General features: G+C 46.9%; 1 protein-coding gene across 3 annotated transcripts in view; it reads right to left on the bottom strand.

Moving 5' to 3' along the window:
- The window catches only part of rassf3 (Ras association domain family member 3), an 81,603-nt gene that overhangs the window by 7,337 nt on the left and 49,266 nt on the right, over positions 1 to 25,000 (bottom strand). For 2 of the 3 annotated variants that reach the window (XM_031583097.2, XM_031583098.2), the window contains exon 3: positions 1,145 to 1,252. In XM_031583097.2, coding sequence (XP_031438957.1) covers positions 1,145 to 1,252 — 108 coding nt within the window. Of the gene's footprint in view, positions 1 to 1,144; positions 1,253 to 23,022; positions 23,346 to 25,000 lie in introns of those variants that run through there. The other variant, XM_012830257.2, reaches the window with a different exon arrangement.

Genomic DNA, 25,000 nt, shown 5'->3' with positions numbered 1-25,000 from the left:
CGAGTCTGTTTCAGTCCTCTAGGATCTAGACGCAGGAGTGGAGAGAAGAGGACGAAACTCGAGTGGCTTTAGCGAGAGACGTAAAAACCCAGACATTCACCGGTATTTAGGTAGAGGAGAGGAGAGGCCAGTGCTTTCAAAATGAACTTCTCTACAAGCTTTTGAAGAGGATTGCATGCTTGTCATGACAGATGACATCACTCACTTCATGGTAACAAGGAAATGAAAAACAGGAATAAATAACAAAGGTGACTTATGTAAGAGCGCAAACAAGTAGTTCTCTTTCACCTAATGTTCTCTTTCCTTCCTTTGCTTTTCCAGCTTCTAGTCAACTATATGTATCCATTCCTGCTTCTGTCTTTTAGTCTACTTCATGTAGCCATTCCTGCTTCTGTCTTCTACATGTATCCATTCCTGCTCCTGTCTTCTAGTCTACATGTAGCCTTTACTCCTTCTATTTAGACCCAACGTCATTTGTTTGTATATCGCTCCTTCTAACGCAAGCAAACAAGGGCGCACACACACTCACACACACGCATATCAATCTTTCTCCAGAGTGGTGGCCTTGACAAGCACGTGTTGTTGGAGTACAGCGCTACCATGAACACAGGTTCTGGACTTACACACAACACACAGCACAACAATAGAGGACCAAGAGGAAGACAAACACAGCGCCTAGAAACAGAGCTGGGTCCCGGGTGACATCACAGACTTTCCACCCAGCGTATCTCTGCTCTGATTGGCTGAGATAAGAGCGGTGATGTAAGGGGGATATTTTGTTTTATTTCGTTTAGTTACCTGCTTATCTCTGTAAACTAAGGGCCATAGTACGGATCAGTTTACGGTCAGGAAAAGGGACAACAAAGCACTGTGTTGACAGTGGGGTATATTGCTTATCTTATGTCACACACACACACACCACACACACACACACACACACACACACACACACACACACACACACACACACACACCCCTGTAATAAAACTCTCATTCAGAAAGGTTTCTATATCACATCTGCAGCTGAGTGTTGGTCAGTAGTGGTGTGTGTGTGCGTATGTGTGTATGTATGTACGTGTAAGTGTGTGCGAGTGACTGAGTATGTGTGCATATGTGTGCATGTGTGTGTGTAAGAGATACTCACCAGGGTCATTTTGAGGTGGTCTCGGGTGGCAACGTTGTAGAGGTTGACCTTGTGTTGGATCTCCTCACGGCTGAAGTGTGTTCGTAACTCTCTCTCCTTCTCAACATCCTGAAAACACACACACACACACACAGGGAGGGAAAGAACAGAAGACAGATGATTAACACACAAGAGAAGATAATACCAAGACCAACCCACACACTCTATAACATCTAGAACATCTTTCAGGTCTGGGATAGACAATAAATTGTAATATGACATACATGTAACACACTTGCACCATTTACAGGTCACACGCACACACACACACACACACACACTGGAAAGGAGCAGGCCTCTGCCTCCACCCCAGGCAGAGAGAGGGTGGTGAGCTCACACAGCAAACATTCTGGTAATCCCAACATTCCATCATCCCAACCGGGAGAAGAACGGCAAGCGGAGGTCAAGACCCTGAGCACGTTATGTCATCCGTGGATTGTGCAACATTATGGAGGGAGCGAGGGGGAGTGTGTGTGCAAACCACGTGTGTCTGTGTGCTTGTACAAAGTTATGGAGAGAGAGTGTGTGACATACACAACACACACACCAACATGCACACAAACACATGCACACACACACACACACACACACACACACACTTCATTCTATGCACCACACCTACACAGTTGAGAAGAGGCCATGGTATGCATTCCATCAGTCCTGATTATCATCAGTGATGTCAGCAGGCACACCTTCTACAGTGAATCAAGCTGAGCAGAAGAGACAGCGCAAGAGACAGAGAGAGACACCAGAGCACGCTGGTCTGTCAGCTGTCAGAGATGCACCATGCATGATACCAACTCCCTCAGAACTCTGGGCTCAGTCGCCTCTCCCTACAGATGCTATCTATCGCTTCTATTTCTGCAGCTCTGCTCATCCCTCTCTCCTTCTCTCTCTCATATCTCTCCTTCCTTCCCTCTCTCTCTCTCTCTCTCTCTCTCTCTCTCTCTCTCTCTCTCTCTCTCTCTCTCTCTCTCTCTCTCTCTCTCTCTCTCTCTCTCTCTCTCTCTCTCTCTCTCTCTCTCTCTCTCTCTCTCTCTCTCTCTCTCTGCTGAGGTCAATCACTTCTCTCGTTCTCTCATTCCTCCTCTCTGTTTTCTTTCTCTCCATTCCCATTCCACCTGGTCCTATTCCGTCTATCCCTTCCCCTCTCGCCCTCTTTTGGTCAAGTTCTCTCCCTCTTTTTCTCTCCTTCGGTCACGTTCTCTCACTCTCTTTCTCTCTCTTTGCTGCCCTTCATTCTCCAGCCTACTTCTCTCTGCTCTTAAATGGTCATGTGGCAGAAGTGAGAAGTATGCCTGCTGTAACACACACACACACACACACACACACACACACACACACTCACACACACACACACACACACCAGACCTAAAAACAAGTCCAGCATGCACACAGCCCCTTATAAGGCAGCGCTCTGATCTCTGGGCCCTGGGTGCCAACTGGAGATGCACCGATCCACTTTATTTCAGCTCCGATCTGAATCCAACCCATACATTTGGATATCTGCCGATACCAGTACAGATACCAGAGCTCTTTTTCCTCGAATATTATTATTGTTATAATTATTAGCCTATGTTGTTGTTGTATTATTATTATTATTATTATTATCCTCCTATGTTGTGGTTGTTGTTGTTGGTATTGGCCTATGTGTAAGGTACAGCACTTCTTATTTAAAGAGCATAAAAAAAAAAATGTATTCCAAAGCAATTTATTTGGAATAAAAATGTGTTTACCATTCCTGGCCTTACTTCACCCAAATTCTACTCGGACAAATAACCATTTAATATGTTTGGAATGAAGGGACCTTTATTTTGATATCCGTCTAAGATGAACAACGAGAACCAAGCTGGAATTCCCCTACAGTGACAGCAAGTGCGCTTCTGAAAGTACAGACAAAACCCCTGACACACACACACACACACACACACACACACACACACACACACACACACACACCTGTGTCCTTGGGGTGTGTGTGCTGTGAGTCAGGGGTGAAAGAACAGTCTCATGACTGCCCTGTAATCTAGCTGTACCAGTACCTGTGTCCGCGTGTGGCGGCGGGGGAACATGGCAGCTGGCCGGGTCTGTGAGAATCCTCTGCAGATGCCTTTCTCATAGATAAGAAAGGAGAACTGCTCATGCTAGCCCTCGGCTACAGATGCTAATAGAGGAATTCTGAATTGGAATTCTGAGGGCAGAATTTCGAATGGATAGTTCAACTGTACTGCTACTGTGCAGAACATGGAGTGTGACATCACAATAACTGTCATAAAGACACTTCGGTGACTTCAGTAAGCTGCAGAACCAATAGGCTTTCTTTCAACGTGGGCCAACATTCATGGCCTTTCCGGAAAGCTCTTATGTTCATCATGACTACATAAAAGAGAAAATCTCTCATTCCAAATAGGCTACACCTTAACCAATTATTTGCAAGATAGGAAGTTGATGTTTATGAAGAAACAGACGAGTCTTAGTCATAAAAAGGCTCATAGCACCCTTCCTTGCGAGGCTTATTCTGAGTAACCACAGTGGCTCCTCACACCATCCCTCCCTCGCAAACAAAGCCGTGGCTCCAGAGATTAGCTCAGTTAGCTCGGTCAGTGAGCCACTGTGTGACTCAGAGGCTTAGCTGGGAACAGGTGCTGCTCTGGGGCGTCCAGGACAGCCTGGAGCACAGGCAGTACGGCTCACAGCTGCAAACCCCAAAACACACAGATTACCTGGGCACTGTGCTCGAGAGGACACAAGCGTAAGGCCTCATTCGGTTGTAATGCATGTTAGGAGCATTGTTAGCTCTATGGGTCTTGAGCTAGACACCTCATTCGGTTGTAATGCATGTAAGGAGCATTGTTAGCTCTGTGGGTCTTGAGCTAGGAACCTCATTCGGTTGTATGGTTCCATTTGTGTCTCAGTCCGTATTGTGGTGGTTTTATTAGAAAGGACTGTGGTTCAGAAAACAAATGCGTGTCAGTAGCATTGCTAGCTCTATGGGGCTTGAGCTAGTCACCTCTGAGTTGCTAGGATACAGGCTCATTTGTTGTCGCTACCAGCTGATTTTGCTGTTGATTTTCCAAGCAGCAGACATACCAATACTCCCATTTCAGGAAGCATCGCACAATTGGAAAGGAGAGGATTATGGACTACAGCCAGCCGTGTGTGTGTGTGTGTGTGTGTGTGTGTGTGTGTGTGTGTGTGTTTGTGGTCACACCCATTTGTCGATAAAAAGACAAATGTAGGTCTCCCATGACGGTGACTAAACAACCGAGTGCGACAATTCCCTTCTCTATCTCACACACACACACACACACACACACACACACACACACACACACACACACACAAAGTGGACCATCCAAACAGGGCCACCATCTCATAAACACTTGAACCAGCTTTGGATGGATAAGGCCACTTTCACCAACCCAGTTTCTAAACAGTGTGAGAGGCGATCAGACACTCATACGGGGACAGCAAGCCCTCAAAGTGCCTTGAAGCCACACAAAAGCCACACAAAAGCCACACAAAAGCCACACAAAAGCCCCCTTTCCAACCAGACGCCAAACACTGCGGCTGCCAAGAGCCGGGGACTACAAGCCCTGAGCCTATTAAAGTCCCATTCGCTCATTCAGTGGCGCACACAGAACACAAAGGAGGCCCACTGAAACCTAAACAAACAAGAAGGAGGGTTGAGTGGAACACACTTGAGCCCACATGGTGTGCGTCTGTGTGTGCGTGCGTGCGTGGGTCTGTGTGTGTGTGCGTGCGTGCGTGTGTGTGTATGCATGTATTTTGTGTGTGTGAAAGTATAGGGGGGGTCTGTTGTGTACATACAGTAAGGCCCCAAATTGATTGCGATCTCAGGCTTTGTGAAGTGGTCTCCACCCTAGCCCTGTGTGTGTGTGTGTGTGTGTGTATTTTGCGTGTGTGAATGTATGAGGGGTCTGTTGTGTACATACAGTAAGGCCCCAAATTGATTGCGATCTCAGGCTTTGTGAAGTGGTCTCCACCCTAGCCCTGTGTGTGTGTGTGTGTGTGTGTGTGTGTGTGTGTGTGTGTGTGTGTGTGTATTTTGCGTGTGTGAATGTATGAGGGGTCTGTTGTGTACATACAGTAAGGCCCCATATTGATTGCGATCGCAGGCTTTGTAGAGTGGTCTCCACCCTAGCCCAGTGGAGCTGTTCATTAGCTTGTGCTCTCATAAACGGCGGTCGTGTAAATGCTGTCTGGAGCCACACACTGACGGGACACACAGACACGCTGTCTCTGTGTGTGTACACTTGTGTGTGTACACTTGTGTGTGTGTGTGTGTGTGTGTGTGTGTGTGTGTATGTGTGTGCGTATGAGTGTGTGTCAACAAGGGTTCAAATGCTGCTCAACCAGAACCCATATTGGTCTCTAACGTAATCCCAGTTCTCCCATCAAAGGCCTTCAAACAATCCCACATCGCTGACTGAACCTATTCATCTCTGCATAGCACTCACTCACTCACCGTGTCCCTGCTAAATATACACTTGAACACTAGGATCCTGATTTATTCATTCATTCAGTCTTCTACTCACTCATCATGTCCCTGCTAAATATACACTTGAACACTAGGAACCGATTCATTCATTCAGACTTTTGTCCTTTGGGACACCCCATCACCTAAGATGAAACCAACAAGATCAAGATAGGCCTTTAAAGAGCAGTGGGTGCTACAGATCTACAGGTTCTACAGGTCTATGGGGCAGCGTGGGGGAACAGGCCAAGTGCTGCAGGCATCTGGGATGAGCACAGTGGAGAGGAGGGCTGATGGGGCGGGAAGCTACTAAGTCAAACTGAATGGGGATATGGGGAGGAGAGAGAACAAGAAAGAAGAAAAGAGAGGAGGAGGAAGAAGAGAGGAGGAGGAAGAAGAGAGGACAAAATTAGATGAGAAAGAAGAAGATGGAAAGGCCAAATACGGAGAGGAGAGGAGAGAAGATAGCAGCAGGAGAGAGAGAGCAGGAAAAACAGGAAAGGAGTGGAGAGGAGAGGAGAGAAGAAGAGAGGACAGGAAGAATGAGGAGAGGAGAGAACCAGAGAGGACAAGAGTGGAGAAGAGAGGAGAGACCAAGAGAGGACAGGAAGAATGAGGAGAGAACCAGAGAGGACAGGAGTGGAGAAGAGAGGAGAGACCAAGAGAGGACAGGAAGAAAGAGGAGAGGAGAGAGTTAACAGGGACTGTTCCCTGCGGCGGAGCGTGACAAAGGCAAAACAAACATGAAGCTGTGAGGTAATGGTCCAGAAACAGCAGAAAGCGCTTCTCTTCCCCCCCCATGCAGAGGGCCAGCCAGGCCAGGCCACCCCCACCAACCTCACACACACAAGCAGAGGAGGCCATGGAGCAGACAGGGGAGGTGAGGAGGGGAGAGGAGAACAGAGAAAGGAGAGGTGGAGAGGAGAGAAGAGAAGAAGAGAGAAAGGAGAGGAAAGGAGAGAAGAAGAGGGGAAAGGAGAGGAGAGAAGAAGAGAGAAAGGAGAGGAGAGAAGAACAGAGAAAGGAGAGGTGGGGTGGAGAGAAGAAGAGAGGTGAATGCATACTAGCACACAGTGGACTAATTCCAGGTACTGTGTACACGGTCACAGTTCTGAGAAATAGGAAGAGTGGCCTGGAGCTAGCCTAGCAGTGAGACAAGTTCCTCTAACACCCAAACACATCCCTATCTGTCTGAAGGCAAGTGGATCCTTTTCAATACACTGACAAACAGAGCTAGTGACATTAGCTCCTTTGGGGGCTAACCACTGATGTTTTCTACACACTCACAGTTCTGAATAGATGGAATGGTGACGTGTAGCTACCCTTGTGGTCGGACTGGTTCCTCACACACACACACACCCCTATCTGACAGACACACACTCTGCCTGACTGCTAAAGATAATACACCTGAGGTCATCTGCACTGCTGAAAGAGGAAGAGAGATCAGACAAGCGTGCCCGTCAGCAAAACAAAGAGGCCTCAGGCAGACTAAACACTCCCAACATAACCTATATTTTACTTCTAGGTGGGGCGCAGGCACAGGCACAGACCTGGATATGGATATGGATAAGCACAGGGACAGGGTGGTTCAAAGAGGAGCAGCACAAAATGGGAGACTCCTATGCTGGCGTGGCTTGACCTCCCCCACTCACTGAGGACTCCTCTTGTTCTCTCGTTCTCTTCTTGGCCTCCATGTTCTCTCTCCCTCTCCCCCTCCCCTTTCAATAACTCAGTTTCCCACTCTCTCCCTCCTCTCTCCCCCTTCTCTATCTATCCCCTTCTCTGCGTCTCTCTCCCCCTTCTCTCTCCCCCCTTCTCTCTCTCTCTCTCTGTTTCACTTCCTCTTCTAGCATCTCAGGAAGTCTTCAGAGGGCCACACCTTTCCTCTAAACTAAAGCACTCGGCCACATTCCTGCGCTAATGGAAGTTTCTACGCGGACAAACGGCCCTCAGGGCGGGCAGGCACACACACACACACACACACACACACACACACACACACACACACACACACACACACACACACACACACACACACACACACACACACACACACACACACACACACACACACACACACACACTAATACACTTTCCATCTGCCCTGTGCCATAATGGCGATAACCATCAGTTCCCCACTCTACCTGTAAGAGTTCCCTCGGTTCAGCCTGTTGCTGATTGGGCTAGCACCGGATAATACTAGGTCATGAGGCCATGTTTGTTTCCTTCAGCCCTTCAGGGCCAATCTGCCCTGCAACAGTGCTGCTCCCCCACGGTCTTCACTGCGTGACGTGTTCCTCGTGTTCCTCGTGTCAACGGGGCTCGGAGGCCCACAGGACAGGGACTGCACACTACAGTCTGAGCTGCTTCCTGTGGTTGGACAGCTATTCGCTTATTCATGGTGATTTAACAGAGCCGAGCCCACAGTGGACGCAGAGAGAGGGGGAGAGAGAGAGAGAGAGAAAAAAAGAGAGAGGGGAAGAGAGAGAGAGAGAGGGGGAAGAGAAATGAGAGTGAAAGACGTCTGAATGGACAGAAAGACAGACACACACACACACACACACACACACACACACACACACACACACACACACACACACACACACACACACACACACACACACACACACACACACACACACACACACACACACACGCGCGCGCGCATTCTTCAATCTCAATTCAGCCACACACAAATATGAAATGTTCTTGTGTTTACACACACACACAAAAGTCAAAAGTAAACGACCAACAGAAAAAATATCTCCCTCCCTCCAGATTGCAATCTCTCGAAGTCGAACATTAAAAGCACCCAGAGCTCTAGAACTCAGAGAGATTGGGTGGGGTGGGGTGGGGGTATCAGAATGATGAGAGACTGTGATAAGCCAGTCTAAACTGTCAAGGCCATGCACAGAGTATGAAGACTGCATCTGCGCACTAGGCTTTTGTCAGTGTGGTCCTAAAAGGCAACTCTGTCGCAGTGCTATGCTACGTCATGCATTTGCTAACTGGCTGCATTACAGTGCTCATCAAATCTGTGGCAAACCTATGTTTAGCAAGGTGCAAACAACACTAAGATCATGGGTTTGATACCCAAAGTAGAGCAAGGTACTAACAACACTAAGATCATGGGTTTGATAAAAAGATATTCTATGAAAAATATGTACATGTGTACTATAACTGGTTTTGGATAAAGGGCTCTGCCAAATGAATATATGTAAGTATGGTTTGTTTATAAAGAGACTGACCATACTCAAAACAGTGTATGTAGATGTGTGTGTGTGTGTGTGTGTGTGTGTGTGTGTGTGTGTGTGTGTGTGTTGGAGTCCCGGGTGAGAACAGGCTCAGATCTGGGCTCTATCTGACCCTAAAAGGTCACAGAACACCGCTCCATAAACTGGATATAATTCTGCAGTGTAGTGATGTAGATACACGAGTGGTCTGCCCACACACACACACACACACACACAAGACAAAGAACTACAGGGAGGGTCCGTGTCTGAGGGATGATGTCACTCATTAAAGGGCCATAGGTCAAAGTTCACACTGAAGCAATCAGGAAGAGAGAGAGAGGGTTCTCATTGTTCAAAGAGAAAAACACTGCCCTAATGTAATCACCTCCCTGTTCTCTTTTTCAGCACTTCAAAGGGGCTGATATAACACCCCCCCCATGAATCACCTTCTTCTCTGACACCAGTTCCTGAAGAACATGCCTCTCTACAGAAGCCACCGGCCCTGGGACCGAACCACACAGCACACAGCAGCATACCACACGTGCCCCGATGACCTCTGGGATATGTAGTGATTTATAGCCCCTTATTTAAGCAGAAGACAGGATGAGATGAGATGAAATGAGACTACGCCACTAAATGGCTGTGCTACAGGTGGTCAGTGGTGTGGTACTGTAACAGCTGCTTCAGGGCACAGAAAAACAGCCGCGCTGAGGTAATTATTCACTGCTTTATCCTTTATCTACATCTCGCCGCCATAACAACGACTTTTGTGCTTTTAGTGGGTTGTCAGACACACCCGCCCACACCCACACACACACACACACACACACACACACACACACACACACACACACACACACACACACACACACACACACACACACACACACACACACACACACACACACACACACACACCACACAGCCTCCCCTCATTTCATAACATGTTTACTTTGGACAGAAGTGCAGGTCATGAAAGCCGGGCTAAGTGCAGGTTGGTTGGGTAGTCTGTGTGGAACGCTACCTTATGAAACCCCCTCGACTACCAGGGAGGGATGAGGAAAGAGAGAGGGAGAGGCGGACAAAGCGTTAGAGGGGAGAGGGGGGGGGGGCTGGTTGGCAGGGAAAAGAGGGAAAGATAGACTAAGAGAGAAATAGAATAATAGGGAAAAGAGGGAGATAATAAAAGAGAGAGAAAGAGACAGCGAGAGAGATAATAAAAGAGAGAGAAAGAGACAGCGAGAGAGATGACAAAGAGAGAGAAAGCACAGAGGTGAGTGGGGAAATGGTCCCATTTCAAAGGAACGGACCCCTTGAGGTCTGTCCAACAATAACCCAGACTTCCCTGCTCGTCACTCTGGGCTCTTTATGAGTGGAAACCTGGATCCCTCCGGACGCCTCGTCTTGTCCCGCTCTACTTAAACGCTTCACTGGAGTGCTTTAGCGACCAGACGCCATGGGCTCTAACGATGGCGGCTCCCAGCACGGGACATGTGGCGCAATCGGGCCGGTATTTTTGCGAAACCCTTTTTTTGTAAGGGGAAGCTGGAGACTCAAGGAAACACTGAGGAATAAGCATGTGTCACTGTGTGTGTGTGTGTGTGTGTGTGTGTGTGTGTGTGCGCGCACTCTTGAGGGAATAGGTCTGGCTATTGTTGATGATGAGACTTGCTAAGTGCAATGTTGAATAATAGATATTGAAGAATAAAGGACAATGCACCGTAAGCTATCGATGTGATCAGAAACTTCATGAGTCCATTGTCAGTGACTGTGGCAATTCCCACCCCTAACTAGGCTGATGCTCAGAGGCGGTGCCACGATACTACCATGATATTAGGGCCACAGTAGTCAGCCTACTTCTCCCATATATTACGTTTCGTACACTGGGAATCTCATCAGCCATCCTGGTACGCTGACGCAAGAGAAGAACAGCGTCTTGTGCTAACATGTGGACTTCAGAAGCAATGTAGAAGTATGTATCAAAATAATATAAAATAAATAAATATCACAATGCAAAACTGTACTGATTTTGTCTCATCTCTAGTATTAGCCTGGTCGTATGCAATAAACACCATACTGTTTTCATTAAGGCATTTTCTGATTATAATTCATAATAAATCTCTAGTCTCCAGGAATCCGACACAGGCCTACTCCTTCAGCGTAGCATACACTGACTGCACTCCATAGCTGAGAGCTTAGTAAGGACCTTAGGCCTCCCTGAGAGCAGGATAACTGAAACATGTTGATGATTCACATCAAGAGGAAGTGAACCTGGCTGATTCAACATTGCAACTCAATGGCTCACAACACACACGTCTCATTGCATCCTAAACAGCTCATAGCCACAGCTGGGATAATGGAGACCTCACTGAGACTGTCTAACTGGTTGTGTGTGTGTGTGTGTGTGTGTGTGTGTGTGTGTGTGTGTGTGTTCTCAACTTCTCCCTCTCAAGTCTTCTGATGAACTTCTGTAAATCTTCAGTTGGAAAACTTAAACGAGGAGCCCTTGTTTGTGTGGTCTGGCTCCAACTACCACTGATCACCACATAAAAGCCTCTGTTCTAATGAAATACAGCCATGACAAAGACATCACAGCCAACACACAACCACCAGAATGCACCATAACTTTTATCCTTGTACTTGTGTGTGTGTGTGTGTGTGGTGTGTGTGTGTGTGTCAGAGTGTGTGCGAGTGTGTGTGTCAGAGTTGCTGTACAGTGAGTGAGCATATAAGTGAGAGAACGTGTGTGTGTGTGTGTGTGTGTGTGTGTGTGTGTGTGTCCATGTGCGATGCAAAAGGTGTCTAACAAAATAGAGAAAGACACCTTTGTTCAGTACAATATCTGAGCCTTGATACGGTCCCACACACACACACACACACACAGATATAGGAGCGCGCACACACCCACACACAGATAGATACAGGCATGCACACACACACACACACACACTTAGGGTGTGTTTGAACGATGAGGTCATTTTATGCTGATAAGCCCCGAGGAAAGATCTGAGGGGAGTTAAAAAAGCAAAGGAGAGAAAAAGAAAAACGATCTGATGATGCCTTCAACTCAGTGCCAGGTGCAGAGAGCCAGCCTGCCTACACACACACACACCGACACACACACCGACACACACACCGGATCTGGTTTCAAGGCCACATCATGAATACACTCCAGAGTGTATCCATGTGAGGGCAGGTGTGTGTGCTTTTCCAGCTCAGTCGGCACCTGAGTCCATTTCCCTGCATCCATTCCACACAGCATCTACTGCATTTACATTCATTCATTTAGCAGATCCATTTGATCTAAAATATACATTCTGTAAACTTTAGATATCCTATGGTATCTATGAATATCTAAACCATGACCTTTGTTGTGTGATGTTGTACCTTGCTCTAGCAGTTAAGGTACAGGTAGCAGGACCCTCACTCTAGTTACCGTGAATGGATTTCAGACATTTCAGTGTTTCAGTTTCCAGGAGAAGGGAACATCCAGGCTTAACCTTGCCCTACCTGGAGCAATCCAAAGGTCGACTCGATTCATTTTAACTTGGCACAGCAGGGCATGACTTCACTCCTGCTCCAAACTAAGCGTGCTGCTTCAGATCTACCAAGCCCAAAACCTTAGTGTTTCCAGGGGCAACCTCTACCCTGTCAAATAACAAGGCAGGACTAAATGTCAGTATCAGAATCACCCTCTTCAATGAAACATGTTGTGCTGCTGTTATTGTTTTCAGTTGAAATGAATGCCTCCTCAGCCGTATGCCCACCCACACTGGGTAAAGGTGGCATCGCCAGGGCCCTTCTGTAGCTAGCTGAGCGAGAGATTTTGGCCTTGCGAGCCGAAGCTCCAGTCAAAGGCCTTCGCTCTTTCTGTCTGCTTTCATGACTCGAGCCCTGCTCAAGGACAGTGCCTGGTGGATCTGGTTAGAGCTGGAGAGGGCTGCATGTGTCAGATTAGCGGTGGGGGAACAACAACCCCCCCCCCCTCCCCCCTCTCTATCGCCTGGACTCAGTGCGGCTAGAAACGCTAACGGTTAGCACTCTCAACTCAAGGGTCTGTGTGTGGTCAAGAGGGAAGCGATAAGGCACAATGAAGACATCGCAGTCAAAGCAACACTTCCTGTTTGTGACTCCCTGGAGATAGGAGCACAATCAGGGCATGACAAAGTGTTTAACTGCAACGTGTGTGTGTGTGTGTGCGCGTGTGTGTGCGTGTGAGACAGAGAGAGAATAACGGCAATAAAATAAGCATGTGACATCTGTGCTGTAATTCTCATTGCACTTGCAGTTAGGTTTGTGTTCTGACAGTTCCACAGTTTGAAATTCAGTTCCTCTTGCCCGCAGCAATCCCAACAAACCCTGGCGAGCTCCGGGAGGGACGGTCCAGTGCTCTGATCTGATGTGTTTTGGTTCAACAGTAACCAGTCAAGCTGTATGATGTAATACTCCATGTTTCTGTAAACAAGCCAAAGTCCTTGAAGGCTACATCGTGTACCTCGTATGTGGCCATGATCTCTGGTTTCTGCTTATTGCTGAGCAAACCAGCACATTACGATGTGGTGCGATCTGGAATGTGTGAGTTTGGGGTGTGTGTGTGTGTGTGTGTGTGTGTTGTGTGAGGGTAGAGGAGGGATGCAAAGATACCACTTTTTTCAGACCAAGTTTACATTTGTGTACTCGCCGATACCAGGTACCGATAATAGTACTTAATTTGTCTATGCCGGTGTTCTATTCATTTCTCCTACCCAACTGTTTCCGGTAGGCAAATCTGATAGGGCAGCAAAAAACACCTCCAGCCAAGTACGAGTACGAGTATATGAGCACAGTATTGGCCCTGTGTGTGTGTGTGTGTGTGCGTCTGTAATGACTAGTTAGTGGATGTGTGTGTGTGTGTGTGTGTGTGTGTGTGTGTGTATGTGTGTGTGTGTCTCTAATGACTAGTTAGTGGATGTGTGTGTGTGTGTGTGTGTGTGTGTGTGTGTGTGTGTGTGTATGTGCGTGTGTGTCTCTAATGACTAGTTAGTGGATGTGTGTAGTTAGTGGATGTGTGTGTGTGTGTGTGTAGTTACAGGATGTGTGTGCTGACTGAGCTGGGAGGAGAAGGACACCACTACACACAGTGGGCTGCACCAACTCATCTGGCTGCCCAAGCAATTTCCCTCTCGTTTCAACCACCTGTACTTCAAAGGCGGTCTGGAATCGGACAGTGAGAGTGTGTGTGTGTGTGTGTGTGTGTGTGTGTGTGTGTGTGTGTGTGTGTGTGTGTGTAAGGAGGGTCCCTCCCTGGAATCGTTGTATGTTTCAAGGAGAATGTGTGTGTTTATGTGATGGTGTGTCTGTGTGTAGGGACTTTCACTGAAATCTGTGTGTGTGTGAGAGAGATATGCATGTTTGTGTGTGTGTGTGTGTGTGTGTGTGTGTGTGTGTGTGTGTGTGTGTGTGTGTGTTTTCTGCCAGCAGGTTTAACCCAGCAGTCCTAATTACAGCTCTCTCTCCCTGTGTCACGGAACTGCATCCAGATGCGACATGTGGCGACTCATTGATCCGCGCGTCATGTGGCGTCATTCCCCCGGCCGCTCCGCTCCACACTGCGTCTGATCTCCACACCACTCAACCCATATGCCAGGGAGGGAACCAGGGGAGGGAGGAGGGAGGAGAGGAGATGGACAGGAGGGGAACCAGGGGAGTGGAGAAGAAGGAGAAGGAGGAGGAGAAGGAGGAGGAGGAGGAGGAGGAGAAGGAGAAGGAGAAGGAGGAGGTGGAGGAGGAGGAGGAGGAGGAGGAGGAGGAGATGAGATGGACAGGAGGGGAACCAGGGGGAGTGAGGAGAGGAGAAGGAGAAGGAGGAGAAGAAGAAGGAGCAGGAAGAGATGGTCTCAATGAGTAGCTGCCCCTGATTCATCAATGATCTGTTCTAGGGTCGCCTCCAGCCTGGAAGGCAAAGTGTCATCACTTCCTGTTTGTGCCCCATCTCCCAGGAGTCAATGCTGGAGGGCTGGATTTGGGGTTGATGGCAGCCTGTGGCGGGGGGTCAGTCTGAGACGTGAGGCTCTTTCCCTAGGAATGAGAAGGGGCCTTCCCCCACCACACCCTGCTGGGAGTGTGTCGCCAAAACACTGTAACCGTGTGTGTGTGCATCAGTGTGTGCATGAGTGTGTGTGTGTCTGCATGAGTATGAGTATGAGTGTGAGTGTGTGTGTGTGTGTGTGTGTGCTTGAGAGTCTCACTGTCACACTGAGAGCCCTGCTCAGACTAATGAGGGGGCTTCATCAAAGGTGACTAACACTGACTCCTTATGTATCCAGGTGTGCACAGGTAAGTGCCCTGGGCTATGCTGCCTGGAGGAGGAGCGGGGGGAGGGGAGGGGGGGTTCGGTTGTAAATTGCATGTCTGTCACAGGTGGGGGGATTCCCTTCTGAAACAGACAAGTAGCCTTAGAAATGAGCTGGCAACTGGACCACCCAATCAGATAAATGGTCTGTCTAAAAGGCTTTTTGGGTCAGGATTGTCATCATGCAATACAGGTGTGTGTGTGCGTGAGAGATAGATAGAGAGATAGAGAGAGAGAGTTTATATGGTGAGACGGACTCCATAAGCTTTTTGCATAACTGACAATGTGCCGCGCAAGCCTATTAAAAAGCTTCTTTGACTAATATGTCAAACGCACACGCATGCACGCACACGGGCACGCACACACACACACACACACACACCCTGCATTTGCCATGTGACGCACCGGAGCTGCTTTATGGGCTAATCATATTATCTCTGCACTACCATGCCGTGTCTGGCCGCTGCACAAAGGGCCTGCTGGGAGAGCAGAACAGCAGAACAGCAGCAGAACAGCAGAACAGCAGCAGAACAGCAGAACAGCAGCAGCAGCAGCCAGAGACCAGCCGCCTCAGGAACAAAGCAATTTAATTTCTCTTCTCCTCAACATAACCAGCATCTGACCTCAGAAGCCCTCGTTGCCTAACCGAGAGAGAGAAAGAGCTAAACAAACAAACAAACAAACAAACAAACAAACTCGCCCAGAGAGTAAAAATTGCCTTTCATTCAACAGGTGTCTCGGAATACACTCAACCTAAGGTGTTGCAATGCCAGCCATATAAGGATATGTGAGCTGAGATGCGGGTGGTGTGTGTGTGTGTGTGTGTGTCAACCGCTCAGCTATGTCTCTCTGCATCGACATGCCATCATCAGCCTCTATTGTGATCTACAGGTGGCCATGTTGGTTGCGTTTTACAACATGCAGTGCTGCTTAGCTCGTCTCTCCTCAAGAGGGAAGAGGGTTGATGAGCCTTCATCATTTGAATACAATGGACACTTGACACAATATGCACAGGTTATCTGGACCAGATCTGGGCCGTGTCTGGCCCGTACCCCAGCAAAAGTGAACTGCAGTCAGGTTAACATGCAGCCTAGGCTACTAGCTTCCTAAAGAGAAACGAAGAGAGGCACAGACTGCAGCCCTGAATGCTGGATTCATGATGGATCTGGGCAAGGGTGAGCAGCTATCAGATGTAATCTCTTTAAAACAGAATTGTGATGATAAGATATAAAAAGATACACGTAGCACACAGCAGCTCACCCTGCATGCTAAATCCAAGCCAAATCCTGCACACACACACGCGCTAAACCCAAGCCAATCCTGTGCCTGGCCAGATGTGGGCTTGAGAGAGAGAGAGAGAGAGAGACTTATCTCCCTGATGTTCCCCTTGTTTTCTGCTGCAGCCTATATGCAGTGATCGCACAGAATCAGGAAGGAAGCTGGTTTGCTTGGTAAGCTACACACACACACTGATATGATGGCCAAAGCTTGGATGTTTGGCACGGTTACAAAGTGGAGTTTGTCTCTCCCCCACACACACACACACACACACACACACACACACACACACACACACACACACACACACACACACACACACACACACACACACACACACACACACACACACACACACACACACACACACACACACACACACACACACACACACACACACACTTTTGTGTGAATGTAAACAACTGCAGGATCTTCAGGGACTCACGCGCCTGCATGTCTTTTTCTTCCCTAATACGCATTTTTAACCTTCTTCTCTGCTGACAATAGGCCTGCTCCCTGTGATACTGAAACAGATTATTATTATTCTGCCCTCGTCTCCTCTCCTCTCAAGCAGGGGGTTTTACACCCCTCTCTGCAATGCTGTACCTGTCGGCCTCTTCCCTCTCGGCAATGCTGTACCTGTCGGCCTCTTCCCTCCAATAAAAGTATACCAAGGCAAGGAGAACCAGAGCTTTTATTATGCTTGTAGAGTAATATTCTGACACACACTTGTTCCTGAAAGCACATGCACATGCACATGTTGGCACACACACACACACACACACACACAGAGTTCAAACTTGTGTGGGTTGTATATTTAGCTTTTTAATTAAACACGGCTATCATCTTCAATGCGCTCTGTGGTAAAGAGTTATATATTTCACTTGGGTGCGTGCCAACCCCCCCCCCCCCCCCCCGCCTTCTCCTCCTCCATCTCTACGGCAACCGTGCACATTAAAAGTCATCCCCACCCTTAAGAGCCGACGTCCATGTAAACTGCCTCTCTGGTGAGTGTGCTGCTGGCTGCTTTGAAGAGCAGAGATATGTCAGGTATGCCTTAATCGCGGCCTCCGGCCCACGGGTAGTTGGGTTGGCTGGGTGTCTATGGAAAGACACGAGGAGGCTAAGACGTAATTGGTGTGTGACGTCTGTGGAAATTAATAAAGTTTGTTTGTGTATGTGTGTTTTGTGTGTGTGTGTCTAAATTGAATGTCTTATTTCCAAAATGTGTGTGTGTGTGTGTATATTTGTTTGCCTGGATGCACTTCTATCTAAGTGTGCGTGTGTGTGTCCTCTCAGACTGGAAGGGAAGAGCGTCTTCAAAGCCACTGTCCAAAGATAAACAGTGGACTGGGCGTTAGCAGGCGTGTGTGTATGTCTCTCGTGGCTGACCAACTCAGCCTAGCCACAGTGCTAAAGCGGTGCTAGCGTCACTTCCCCAAGGAGACAACAGATCTCAGAGGGACACACACGCAAAGTAAAAACACACACATTCATGCAATCAATTACTCAAAACAAACACACACACAAACACACACACCCGTACCCCTATACAGACAAGCAGACACACATACATGAATGCAAACGTCCCGTGAGGAATGTGAAGGATGTTAATCAGTTTGAACATCAGTAAATGATTGCAGAACATGTAGCATGAGGTCAGTTATTTGCAGGGGAATGGCTAACACAGTCAGAGAAGGGGGGGGGGGGCTCTCCTCTGGCCCAGATTGTAGGAGTTAGGCAGTGGGAATCAACAACAGAGGATATGAAACCGAAAAATATGCAGGAAAGGGGAAACAATGGATGACGCCGAAAAAGAGGGAGGGGGTAGCAATGAAAGACAAATCTCAGAGTTCAGAGAGAGAGAGAGAGAGAGAGAGAGAGAGAGAGAGAGAGAGAGAGAGAGAGAGAGAGAGAGAGAGAGAAGGGGAAGAAGAAGTGTGAGAATGATACTGAGGCAAGCTGGCATATTGCTGCCACAATTGAAGCCCGATGAGGTCATGGCCAAACTACACAATGGCTTTGTAAGTTTTGGTGCTGGCCAGCCGCCAATCAAACCAGAAACCTGCCCAGGTATTAGAGGTGTGGTGGGAAGTGTTACATTCCGTACGGCGTACGCCGTCTACACCTTTCATGTAATGACTGATAACATTTCAGCCCATGGAACATCACATTGTTGGTGTTACCTAATCAAAAACTCAAAATAGTACCACAGCTAAAACAACGCCACTGCAAGGTACAGGTTCTGCCTCAAAAGGAAAAAGCTCCATCTAGCTAAGCCCAAAGCAGAAAGATCTTCAGGCAGTTACTGTCCTTTACACTGAAGTCTTCTTCCTCCCCACACACACACACCTCACACTTCTCCAAAGCCTCTGACCCTTTCACACACTGACTACCAAACAAATTCCGGAAAAAGGGGCGACAGTGGTACAGGAGGTAAAGAAGGCGTTTAGTAATCACAAGGTTGCTAGTTCGATTCCCTGTCGAAGCGTCCTTGAGCAAGACACTGAATCCCTAATTGCTCCTGATGTGCAGTGTGCCACCAGTGTAAATGTAAAAAATGTGTATACATTGTAAGTCGCTTTGGATAAAAGCATCTGCTAAATGACTAAATGTAAATGTAAATGTAAAAGAAAAAGGGGAAAAAAAAAAAGTACCATTTTTCTTTTTACTGCCTCCTACCCTCAACAATCCACTCGCCCCAGACCCTGTGTGTCTTCTGACCGTGCCTGTGACAAGGTGCTGAGAACCTCTAGCAGGAAGGTTGTCGTGCCAACAGGCCCTGCGTCAGAGTTCTTAGAGTTCTTAATGCATTAGGTCTGCTGGTGTAGCTTTTGGAGGGCCGTAGCGCCAAAGAAAAATTAAAAAACTTGTTCAAAAACTTAAACAAATAGCAAAACTGCATAGTTATGTTTCTTTTTGCGGGGGAGTCAGACCAATTTGTTCGCTTCCATCCAGCTTGCTTTGCTCCAAAAACAAAAATATAATCACACACACTCATCCCACCACACACTACATCAATGAGCATGAAGTCAATTTGAACGGGAAAACCCACGTTTCACTGGCAAGATTAATGAGTACACAAAAGCCCTTAGAGGTCTCAATCCTCCCTCCACTCCACACTACTGCCGTACGAGAAAGGCAAACTCAACTGAGAAGAGCTTTTTCATACTGGCTCGGACTATGCTTCCCAGAAACACCACTATAATTCAGAATCAGTGCTTCTCTATGCTGCCAAATTACTGTACGCCTACATTTTCACAGATCTGATCAGAGTACTACCAAGGGAGTTTTAGCTCACAGTAACAAACATGCTACTGTACTGAGTCAACAACACTTTGGATAGTTTGCTAGAGATTAAATGAATTGCTATAAAATCCCCTACGGTAGGCTAACCTTACAATGGCAACAGCTGCAAGAGTGGTTTTGTTAAATGGCTGCTGTCCCAGAAGAGGATCACTAAGCGCTCTCCATTTTCTGCAGGTTAACAGGCGACTGTCACATGATCAGATTTGGGAAACAGCTTTCAGTTGAACCTGAAAACACTCAATGTTGACTCAACCATGACACTGGTCTCTAAATACAAACGCCGGAAGGCGGCATTAAATGAGTGACTTGACCCGACACAGTATGCTGTTGGCAATCCTGTTGGACACTGATGTGAATCCCAAAGGAGTTGTTTGAATTATAGGTCCATGGTTTTTACTATTGTGTGACTTCACTTGTCACAGTATGATGAAGACATGAAGGCTTGAAGCCCATGCAGCACATCAAGTCTGAATTGTAGGCCTATGCTATCAATGTAACTCAAGTGGTGTGTAATCCTAAGGTCACTGCCTTGACATCTAGGCTAGGGAGACCACAGAGGTCTACAACACAACTGTACACTTACTGTCCTGCGATTTGATTACTATCAGACATATGTGCGAGCATTAAACCAGTGAAAGAATCTGCCCTGTGCTGAGTTAGGCTGTGGTCACTGAGCAGTGCAGCTGTTTGCTAACTGTCACCTCTGCACCCTGCACAGCCTTTAAAGAACCCAACGCCATCATCGCCACACTCACCACACGGAGGTGTCAGCTGACATAAGCACTAGGGGACATATCAGCTACACCACAGAGACCAAAACATACACGCGCTTCTACACACACACACACACAAAACACATATGTTCACATACACACAGGCATAAATACACACAGGCGTAAATACACACAAACCACAAATGTTCTCATACACACAGGCATACATAAATACACACACAGAATCAAACACCAACCACCTCTTCCATATTTAAAACACGCATAACTCACTCACATGTGAGCCAATGAAAACAAATCACACCTCCAACAACCAAACTCGACTGTGAGGTATAAATGGGCCGATGCGTACGCAGCTCCAGTTAGATACTAAAACAGTAAAAAGACTAACAGTAACTTTCCACCCTAAAGCCTACATGCAGTGATAAGTTTTCATCCATTGGCATAGTCTTTTGATACGACACATTGGGTGTGATGAAATATGTGTGTGCGTGCGTGTGTGTGCGCGTTTACATGTGTGCTAGCCCCAAGCAAGGGTGAAGCAACAGACAGGAAGCTAACATGGAGCAACAGGCTTCAGCTGTTGCTGAATAAGAGAACTGAGTCAACGTGAACAAACCCCAGCTCCACCTCCCCCCCGCGCAGAGCACTGCACAAGAAGCCTGACCTCGAGCGACAGATAACAGGGCAGAATAACAAACACCACTAGGCAAATGCTGTAGGCCAGGGGTTTTGAATGGAAAATATAGAGGGTGGGGTGTGCTTCATAGAAGAACACACAGTATGGGTTCGGCTACTGACTGTGCAGTAGGTCTCAACTGGAATTCATACAGTGTTGTGACTGAATGACTGAATATAAATGTCTGTGTGTGTGGGTGTCTGTGTGTGAGTGTGAGAGAGATATTTTCTGTATGCTGTGAGTATGTGAGAGAGAGAGAGACATTTTCTGTATGTTGTCACTGTGAGTGTGTGTGCGACAAAGACAGACAGAGCACGCAAGAGACACAGTAAGGGTTTTCCGTGGGGCCTCCACAATGTACGGCCAAGGGGGTATTCCCATCTATGGAGACATTTCTGAGACAGCAGAGTCATTGACTGCAGCAGCGCGGGGGTGACATTATGCATTCTTCTCTGGGTCACCAGAATCGCCATACTGATGCCTTCTAAGCGTCACGGCAACAGCATAGCACCACACAACAACTCAGCCCTGTGCACTTCTCACACACAGTGAGTGAGGTGGCACAGCCAAGGCCACATTCATATGACCAAGGGGTCAGGGCTGGCTGTGGAGGAAACGGCTGTAGAGAACACTGCAATGAATGTGCCGCAGTCTTCACGCAGGAAAAGCTGAAGTCAGCATGCACAGAGCACACAGTCAGAGGGAGGCATAAATAAAAAAAGGCCAGGGCGATTCGCATGCAAAAGTGTGAAGACTTGGGCAAAAGCTACAACAAACCAGCATTGATTAGTCTACTTGAATTTGACCTACTTATTAAATTCCCCTCTTTACCCAGACTGGGGGGATATGGTATTGAATCCAATCAAGGGTCATCTGATGACCGCTTTGACTTATTACCATGAAGTACTAATTATGTTTGACTCCAGACCAACACGCAAGCAATTGCAAGAGTTTCCCGTGACATAGCCTACAGATATTTTCATGGCCCACTGTATAAAGGCCCTGGTCAAAAGAAGCATTGTGTGTCTTGGAGCCTACACGTGTTTACAAACAATGCTGCGTCGGTAATATTTGTCACACGTGAGAGTTTATCTTATTATCGCGTGGATATTAGCTGGTAGTTTAATAGATTACCTACCAATTTATTAACGTGCGACTTATAGTTCTGCGCCTTAATTCAACAAGTGTCAATGGGTTGGTGTTCACATTGCTTGCAGTATCTAAAGTTATTCATGTATCTAAAGTTATTTATAAAGCTTAAGTCTCCATAGTAGAAAAGAGTTCAAATTGAACTTACTCTGAGGTATGCTACAAATTCGGACAAATTTAGCTAAACGTTAGGTGCCCTATCAGGTGACACAAATACAATATGCTAATTGCTGTTGTCCGGTCCATTTCAAAATAGGAAGTTAACCTTCCGTCAATAGCCAACTACCTAAGTATCGCTAGGTTACAGCACCACCATATAAGTTAAAACGAATCGTAGGCTAATAAATAACAGTAAGAACGAAACATTCAAAGTCCATTTTACTTTAACACGAGCGTTCACCCATGACTTTCACTAGGCAATCCATACACTGATAACATTTTAAAAGTTCAAAAATTCTTTAACCGTGTACAAAAAGACAATGGTTTGTGCTAATGTTGGCCAAACTGTCAGCGTTGGTGTGGGCTAACGTTGACAGCGTGGGTTAACGTTAGCCACAGAAAATGTACATATGTCACCCGTGAGAACTGGACAAGTACCAACATAACTAGATAATAAAAACAATATTTTTACCTTGCGGTCCGTAAGTTTTCCTTGGGGCTTCTTAAAAAATGAAGTTCTTGCCGTGAAAAAATATTCTTCGGAGTCCTCTTCTAAACTACTGTAACCACTGCTCATTGTGCTCGTCCACGTCATTTGAGGAAGAGACTCCAATTTTCAAACTTTGCCACATCAATAAATTGAAAAAATCAACTATGATTGCCTCCCTCAGACACAATAACAAATGCGAACAAGTGATAGTTCCTACGATACGTGGGTTAAATTCGTTATCTACCAGCGGGAAACGTTTGTAGTTTAGTTAGTCACACCTCCGATCTCCACTTCAAGCAATCGAGTTTCTTTAAAAATATATGAGCTACCTCTTGACAACGGACGCTGTATTAACGGACGCGAATACTCCATCGATTGCCACGACACATGAATGCGATTTTTAAATTCACTTCTATCTCACGTTTCAACCGGCGTCAAGACTCAACCGACACGCATCCGAAGTACTCATCCACGTACTGCTGCAGAGTTGCGCCTTGCTGCTGGAGCGCGCTAGAGAACACACCCACCGGCTTTCACAAAGAAAGTCGCTTCCTTCATATCCAATCGCATTTGAGGTTTAGCTTCCTGCTTTTGAAAGGAGATTATTGCTGGTGTTAAATGCGCACATAAGGCCGAATATGTTGGCTTCAGAGGCAATAACCACCATAAATTAGCTATAACTTTAGAATGCAAGAGAGTGAAGGCCGAGTGTGGGAGATTTACCTACCTGAATTATAATGCAACAGACAAAAGTCACTTTTCTAAATTTCCTTCTGAGTAACATAGTTCCAGCGCCAGTCAACTCTTATCCTTCCAACTAAACTAAGATTACATCGTGGTCAAACGTGCTAAATGCAAGGCACAGAGGAAAACCTGAAATACGCCCATTGCAAAGGGTGTAACTTAGCCACTATGGTACATGCAGACCAACCTTTTAAAAACTGCCCAGTGAGTCCTTAATGATAGTGTGTGTCTGTGTGTGTGAGTGAGTGAGAAAGAGAGACAGAGAGAGAGAGAGAGAGAGAGAGAGAGAGAGAGAGATCAAGAGAGTGCCCTTGTGCACCAACATTTTCCTGACAACTTGCTTAACATTGTCGTGTGAAATATCACACTGGGTCACTCCTTGTTGTGTTTGAGCAAGTCACTCTAATCTGCAATAATGTCGCAAAACATGACCAAACCTGTTCCTGTACGCCGAGACGACTGTATTAGGGTCAGGGAAATGAGATAAGCAAGCACCACTCGTTTTACAACCTTCTCACATTTCAAGCTCCAGTCTCATTTAGCCAGTTCACCAGTTTATCAACTAAGCCCCCATGTCTGCCTTTGCATCCATGATAGGCAGTAACAAATCAGATAATCTGAAAATTACAAGTCGTGTTGAGTCTGGTGAGCCTGGTTTCATTTTGGGCGAACTCCACTGCCAAGAACAGTTCATGGTAAGCCCTCCCTTTGCCCACTTCTTTATTTATGACACAGTGCTCTCTCCCCCTCGAGTTCCTATCCCTTTCTCAGAAAACTTAAGCAACCTCGTTATTTGTTGCTGTGTGGATTGAAGTGGGAAGATGCCTTTTTACCCTTGTGGGTACAGCATATATCAGCCCCACTGCATAGTCAGTTGCTGTCTATGTAGTAAGTGGAATCTGATGTTATGGTGGGTACACATTCACTTTCACCCATTTTATTAGGTATATACTTATATACTGACCTGGGCGATATTTCAGGAATGTGGTTTAGTGACAATCCTGGCTAAGTTAAGTCAGAGTAACAGGTAAACCTCCCAATACAAGAGCCCTAAGAAGGCTCTTCTGTTAGAAGGTTTACCACTTGCTCTGAGTTGACAGCCAGGTTTGTCACTAAACCCCTGTTTGAGTGGGTATAGAGCCTACTTACATACTTATACCTGTTTTAGTGGCTATAGAGCCTACTTACATACTTTCTAGATTTTGTAGACTTTGTT

Source organism: Clupea harengus, chromosome 16 (assembly GCF_900700415.2).
Source record: "Clupea harengus chromosome 16, Ch_v2.0.2, whole genome shotgun sequence".
Taxonomy (NCBI): domain Eukaryota; kingdom Metazoa; phylum Chordata; class Actinopteri; order Clupeiformes; family Clupeidae; genus Clupea; species Clupea harengus.
This window is presented reverse-complemented; position numbering and strand designations above follow the sequence as displayed.